The 7802-nt window shown below is 28.8% G+C and overlaps 1 protein-coding gene across 2 annotated transcripts in view; it reads right to left on the reverse strand.

Moving 5' to 3' along the window:
* LOC108693780 overlaps window positions 1-7802 on the reverse strand; it is a 35446-nt gene that overhangs the window by 4446 nt on the left and 23198 nt on the right. For both annotated transcript variants that reach the window (XM_018202918.1, XM_018202919.1), the window contains exons 2-5: window positions 6026-6178; window positions 5008-5148; window positions 3793-3907; window positions 2194-2381 (exon numbers count right to left, since the gene is read on the reverse strand). In XM_018202918.1, coding sequence (XP_018058407.1) covers window positions 2194-2381; window positions 3793-3907; window positions 5008-5148; window positions 6026-6178 — 597 coding nt within the window. The remainder of the gene's footprint in view (window positions 1-2193; window positions 2382-3792; window positions 3908-5007; window positions 5149-6025; window positions 6179-7802) is intronic.

Genomic DNA, 7802 nt, shown 5'->3' on the forward strand with positions numbered 1-7802 from the left:
CAAATCACGTATGTAGAAACAAAATTGTCAATAAATAAAATTAGATTTGCCCTCTTAAGAAATCATGTCGCATCGAAAGAATTTTTTAGAGCGCCTCAGTCAACAACGAATAGTCATTAACGATTACAGTTGGGATCTCTTTAAGGACAATTACTTTGAATGTTGACTGCAAAGAGAGTTAAGTTCATAAAAAAGTATATTTTCACGATAAATCAAGATACATTGCTATACCAACTTAAACTTTGAATTAAATTAAATTAAGAAACTGTTTAAATAGAAAATTATATATAATGTATATCACTGATATTTGTATAAACTCTGTTAGTCACATAACGCAAAATAAATTTAATTTATAAAATAGAAGATAATCCACAAAATTTTGGATATACACAATTAAACATAATATTTTAAAATTAATTTTCATTAAAACATCAAAATTAAAAATATTATTTCTTGTATCTATATATATATATAATATATATGTATATAAACAACTCAATAATTTTAATTTTGGCAAAAGAATAACTCGTCGATTCGAGTCTAGCTACCCTCTTGGCAGGCGATTGTACATGCGTAAGTTCAAGAAGATTCTGCATCAAGGAACATAAAAAGACCTCTTCTACATAAAAGTAGACAGGTATAAGTAAATAGTCACTCTTAAATATAGATACTTGTATGTATAATACATACGCAGTCTTGTGAAAATCGATGTACTCCAAGTTCTGTCTTTCAAATGAAATTCTCTGAGATGAAGTATGATGGAGTATTTGATGCTTATGCAATCAAATTACGTGACTACACACGCGAGCCATGCAGCCATTATCCATAAATGTGTTCGGGGAATCCTAATCCCTTAGCAATAGAAACTTGATCAAGTCGAAAGAAAATAATATGCAAATTTATTTTCATGTATATTACAATTTTACTATGCTTAAATTATTATAACATGACTTATCAATCATTAATCTATGAATATTTATAAAAAGTTTGACAGAGTTTAACAAAATTTTCAGAAAGAAAGGATATCTACATATGTAGATAAATCAATTCTTAATATCAAATTATATTGATTATTTTTAAAAACAATCAATATAATTAATTATAAGATACAAAACATTGATAATAAAATTAAAATGTAATGTATATTTATACTTAAATAAACTGTTAAAATTTTTTAATAATAATTTAATTTTTTATAAAATTTTGTTTACTTGTGCCTAATAGCATAAAACAAAACTATTTTTCTCGAAACATTATATGCAAAATATGAAAATATTTAATAGTTTTTCTATTTAAAACAAATAAACATAGAATAAAAAATAAATATAAAATCTCTTATTATATAAAAACTTGGCAAATAAGAATCTGAGATTTGGGAAACGTTGTAGTGTAGTAAATCAATCATCTGATACAACACTTTATATAAATAAATAAAGCATTTTCTCTCAAGAGAAAAGAAAATACATAAATAACAATAGGAATATATCTTTCTACTTACGACGTGCAATAATTATGTTCCGAGACTTTAGTTTAAATCGAATTTATCGTAAATAAAATGTAGTAATCATAAAAAAAATCATTAATAAAATATAGTAATCATATATATAGTACTAATCTATTGCTCCTCTTTTTCTTTTAGTAATGATATTTGTACTATTAACTATAACTGAATATGAATAATTATAACAAGGTTATATGAAAAAGTAATACTCATTTCCATTAATGTAGATTAATTTTAATTTCAATTCAAGTTGCTCTTTTAATTAACTTTTTCTAATTAGTACCATACTGGTCATAAATGCGATAATTCATAAGTTGAAGTAGTCATAAAAGGGATGTAATATATATAAACACAATAATAATATAGAACAATTTAAAAAACAACAATTTAAAAAATTATACAGGCAATTTACTTCTATTTGATTTAAAAATAAAACTATATTAATTCTTATCTTGAATTAAATTAAAAATGTTTCTCATCACATATCTCAGTCAATCCATAGATCGTTAGAATTGTCTTCTTCTGGACTCATCGATTTTCACGAAGTTGCATCAGAAATATCGCGAAATAGATAGGAAAGAGTCGCTTGTTCTATCCGAACAGGGCTTTGAATAACAAGTTGCTTGCTTAGTAAGTGAATGAAAAACCCATACGGCTCATTCTGTGCTGTGAGTGGTGAGAGTGTTTCGCACCTTGCGAGGCGTTCGGTGAGTGGGCCCTCAAGGATGCCATCGAGGGTTGCCTGGATGGAGCTCGTACACTCGCTCTCGAGCCGCGTCTCTCCTGAGTGTGCAAAAGTTTGTTCTCTCTCAGTAGTGAGACGTTCATCAATCGCGCATTGGGTGTATTAAAGATAGTGCGGTTCTCTCGCCAGCGAGCCCTGCAATTTCACATCGTGTCACATAGTTAATAGATCGACTATTCATAAGGTAGATACTTTTTTCGACTTGTCAATAATTCAATTATTTTCGCATGGCAAAGCTTTTATAATATACAGTAGAGATATACTATTATACGTGCGATTCTTGAAATGTTTTAATTGTAATTTAAAATGTTCTTACCTCGTTACAAACATAAGGTCTGTTTTTTTATTGCTGCAGTCTAAATCAATAAGTTGAAGTGAAATAAATAACGTATATTTGTTTCATTTTAACTTATTGCATTGTGTGTACTAGTTCAGAAAGTGCAGTAATAAAAAACAGATCTACTATATGAGTTATAGTAATGCTTTTATTTCAGTTTTGAAAGTAGACAATTTTTATACATAATTTTAATACATAATTTCGTTTTTAAATAATTATAATCTCGTTTTTCACACGAAAGATAAGAAGTTCTGGAAACGTACGGATCATTTCTAAGCAAAATCGTAAAGTTCATAACATGTTCCCAAGATTTATAAGGATTTACAAAGTTCTTAAAAAAGTACTAAAAAAAAACTTTGTGCAATATCTTTCAAACGGCTTCTTGCTAGCGTAAGATTTTACAAGATTTTTATTGTAAATATTTACAAATGATCGTACATCTTACATTACATATACTTAGAATTACAATACTAATCAAGTTCTTACAAGAAGTTTTACGAGAATAAGTTACAAGCCTTACAACTCTGCTAGAATTGACCCAATAATATTAGTAGATATAGGTATACACACACACACACGCGCGCGCGCACGCACACACACACACGCACGCACATATATATATAAGAATATAATTGAGCAATACTTTTGTAACATTGAGATTGATTTTACAAACGCTAAAGCATTTTAAAAACTTATTTCTCATAATGAATAGTACCATAAAATAATACTGCATTATTTCCAGTAAAAGCACATATTGTATGATGACATGTAACAATATTTTGAGAAATATTAATTATTTAGAGTGTTATATGGAAATGTTTTATAAATAGACGATTATTTTATCAAACACTTATCGATATTGCAATTTCTTGAATAAAACAACAGTCATCCGAGTTAAATACATATCTGTATATATTCGAATTCTGACAACTTCAATTAAAATTGTCACCAAAATTTAATTCCAGTCTTAACCACGATTAAACTTAAATTAACATGTTAATTATTTACGAATAATATGCAAGAGATTTATTGAAATTGAGTTGTGTTATTATTTAAAGAAATGTGCAAATTTAATCGAAATCTATAGCATGCTTTGTTTTGATACAAATTGCACAAATAATAAGAATTAAATTATTTGTAACAATAGTATTTAAAAAAATATAAATAATGAATATTAATTACTTGTAACATCTTAATCAAACTGTTTACCTGCTGAAAAGTCTAAGAACGACGCAAATGATGACGAACATTAATGCCATGCCAACAAGAACGCCGATCATCGCTGGATCGATGTACTGGAGGCTGGGTGATTCTTTGACCTCAGCTGAAAACAAATTCGTTGGTTTGCACGAGGGATCCCAGAACTAGAAGCTCGTAAATTAAATCCCACGTGCCCTAAAGGAATTGAAAGTCAAACGCGCACCATATTGATACGATGGAAGAGAGAACTCACAAGAAGAAGAAAATACTGTCAAGGGATCTATTACAACTGTCCGATTCTCCTTAAAATATATTGTTAAACAAAAATCCAAGACATAGGTATTATTTATATCTAATTTGAGATTTAAAGATTTGAGATTTAAAGAAACAAATCCTCAAAGCTTATATTTAATTCCAATCGATTATCAAGGAAACGAATGAGATATATAAAAAAATGTTTTATAACAAACTTTTATGGTTTTTTAAATATATTTTATAATTATATATCTACATTTTCCAAAAGCCTAATTATTTTAAACTTCCTGTCCGCACAATTAAGTTTTGAGAGGTTGTTTTATACTTTAAATCTCTCATTGAGCTGATATAAAAAAATACGCGAGATACTCTCAGATTTGTGTGTTTAACAATGTATTTCGAGAAAAATCGAATCAGTTCCGGACAGTTATAATTAAGTTCCTTGTGAGTACAAAGAATATATTTATTAAGAACTGTTTCTTCACTGACTTTATTGATTTAATATTTTTCTATTAATAATTTTAAGTAATTTTAATATTATTTTAAAAATTTGAATATTATTTGATGTTTATTGTTAAAAAATAGAAATGAAAATGCTATTTAGTAAAGAATATGAATTAAATAATCGCAAAAATCTCTTTTACTTTAAACAATTTTAATCGCAACGTGCCGTCTGTATAAGCATACAATGTTCTTTTAGAATGTTATATAAATATTCTTTATTCTTTTTAATATTTATATAATAGTCGATATCATGTCTTACAGAAGTACTTCTTATTTTTGTCTTTCCGTGTTTTCATGTAAGGAAAATATTCTTGGCATGCGAAAAATATGAAGCAGGTGAGAGAAGTTTGATTAATTCCATCGATTCCGTCTCTTTCAATTTTCACTAAACCATGTCGAAGTCGTGTCGGCATGACAAGATTTTCATTAAAGCTATCCTCAGTTCTTGAGAATTCCTTTCCTTACCTACGCAGATTATTACACCGTCCGCATGCATCATCGGGACTTTCTCGAAGAGGCAGATGCATCGACCATCGCGACATTCCGTTTGGATCACCCGCGCCTCGCATTGCTCATGGAAGAAACAGGACTCGTTCACATTCGCCGCTAAAATAATTTTTAGAATTCGTAAATTGTGGCATGTAAATGAGAAATTCTAAATATGCCATAAAAAAACAGAATTTAGAGAAATACTCTGAAACATAAACTATTTGTAAAATTGTCTACACAACAGACAAAACATTTCTTAAGTTTAATGTATATTCTAAGAATCAACAAATTTTAATATTATAAACTATTGTATTTATATCAGATAACATATAAGAATTTTTCTGCTAAACACGTTAAAGATTTTTTTCTTTTAATTTTTAATTATTCGTCAATTTATTAACGGAATAGAATTCATTTCTCATGCGCACTAATCTTGAGCTTCAGCATTAATTATGGTTTACTCGCAACGATAATCGACTTGTTTGATTGGGAGATTTGCACGGTTTACCATGTGATATCATGTACGAAATCGCTATTAATGGATATGGCAACTTAGCCAAGAAGGAAATAGAATTATTCTCGATCAAGATATCACCAGCCCATTTAACTAGTGCATTCGCGTATGGAAATTAATCCCACTGGCATATGCATCGCGCTATGCTGGTTTACTTCTCTTAAGTCAAATTCTTTTTATCTGCTAAACATTATTTCATACACATACTATATATAGCTACATTAATATTTTAACACAGCATTTTAGAGTTAATTTCTTTCGAATAACTATAATAATGCTGTCGTTAATAATGTTGACAGATGACATTTCATAATGCCATAGCTTAGAAATTCCAGGAAAGAGAAGCCATTTCAATTTTCTCCCTATGAATTGAGATTCCCTCTGGAGGTTTTCATATATTTCATATATACGATCGTAAAAGAGCCACGTGCAGAGAACTCTATATATAGATCCAGAATACCAGAAAGCATACCAACTTACCGTGTCCGCACTTGTCGATATGGTTCGTAGCTTCAAATTCTTCCTTGCAAGCGCACTTGTTCTTTTTTGGTTCACAATAGGAGCCAGCAAAGCCGCATTCTTTGTCCATCTGACAATCATCACCAAACTTTTTCGTGCCCCTATCGGATAGATCTGAAAAGATATGATAATTAAAGATAATAAGATATTTTAGATATTTTAGACATATTTATATTGCATGTTAAGCACTTCTAATAAGCACTGCTAGGGATCATATCTCACGTCATATTTCTGTTAAAAAGATATCAATCTCATATTCCATATTTCTCCTAGAAATTATAACTTGAGCTCACTTTAGACGATCTATAATAATTTGCGTCAGAATTCAGGATAATATTCTTTATATTTTTATGCAATATACGATAAACATTTAAAGAATTCAAGGATATATGTGAAATTTATATCAAAATACTCACATAAAAATATACAGCATATAAAATTATACAAAATTTTAGCCTAATACAAGATTTAGATATATATAAGCTCTAATTTGAATGAAATATCTCAAGATCGGATTATGAATACACAATTGAGTAATAAAAATTTCAACAGTCTAAGCTGAATCTTAGTGCTTAAATAATATTTTCGATGTGAATTTATATGTATCCAATTCTAAATTGCGCGCCAAAATTATTTTTAGTCTTGAAAAGCAATCATAAGCAAAACTGGGTTGTCTCTAATTTGGCTTTACAGCTATAAGTCGATATATAAATAAATAGAAAAATTTTCAATTTTTATTTTATTCCTTTGAGTTCATATTATGTTTATATAAATTTCAGATTTAAAAATTTTATCACTCAAAGAGTCGAAATGCGTCAGAATATTTTACGTAAACTCGGTCGTGGTAACCATGTAGATATTTTTCCAATATACACATATATATGTTCAAGTATGCGTGAAAAGATATATGTATACACTTGTAAAAAATGCAATAAAACTGGCAATATTACAAAAATTCTGTGCAAGTTCCAAAAATTCTTCTCAATTTATATATTTTCTCAATTTTTAGTAAAAATATTAATGACAGCTTTGTAGAAAGCTGATTAGCTCTTTCAGAGAAACCTGATTGCTGTATTGTCGATGAATAATGGCCCCTATCTAAGTTCCACCCTATGACATTTCAATAGAAAACCGAAGGACTCTTCTCTCTTGCATAATATATGCCGAAAAAATATTCGGAAAAGATTTTATAATCCTTGAGATCGTTAAAAGGAATAAAATGATTCTAACTCGCCGGAAGACAAACCCTTTTATCTTTGTCGTAAATTTCTCAAATGATGTTAATCTTACGGTGCGTGCGTCTCTCACTTTTACGTAAAAATGCAAATTAAATATAATACTAAATATTATCATGAAAATTTTTAATCTTCTTTCCGCTTCTCTTTTAATCCAGATTACTTTTAAATATTAATAGCAGTATTAATAAAGATTTCGAGAAATGTTGCACACGATATTTATATCCATTTCATTAATTCGGATCGCATAGAAACTGCATAAAGCTGCAAACAAGAACTATATGCATGGATTGCATATACTGTCTAGAAAGTTTACACATAGGTTGCTAGTTGGCCAACCGCGGAAATTTGATTAGTGCACAACACCGACTTCAATTATACAAACGTTTAGATTGATTTTCCTTCGTATTCTTATATGTATGCGATGCATAGACTCGTATGAGACAGGAAGGATCATTTTTATATAATAAAAGGATCATTTTATATATAATATAATATATATA

The sequence above is a fragment of the Atta colombica genome, unplaced genomic scaffold (assembly GCF_001594045.1).
Source record: "Atta colombica isolate Treedump-2 unplaced genomic scaffold, Acol1.0 scaffold97, whole genome shotgun sequence".
NCBI lineage: Eukaryota > Metazoa > Arthropoda > Insecta > Hymenoptera > Formicidae > Atta > Atta colombica.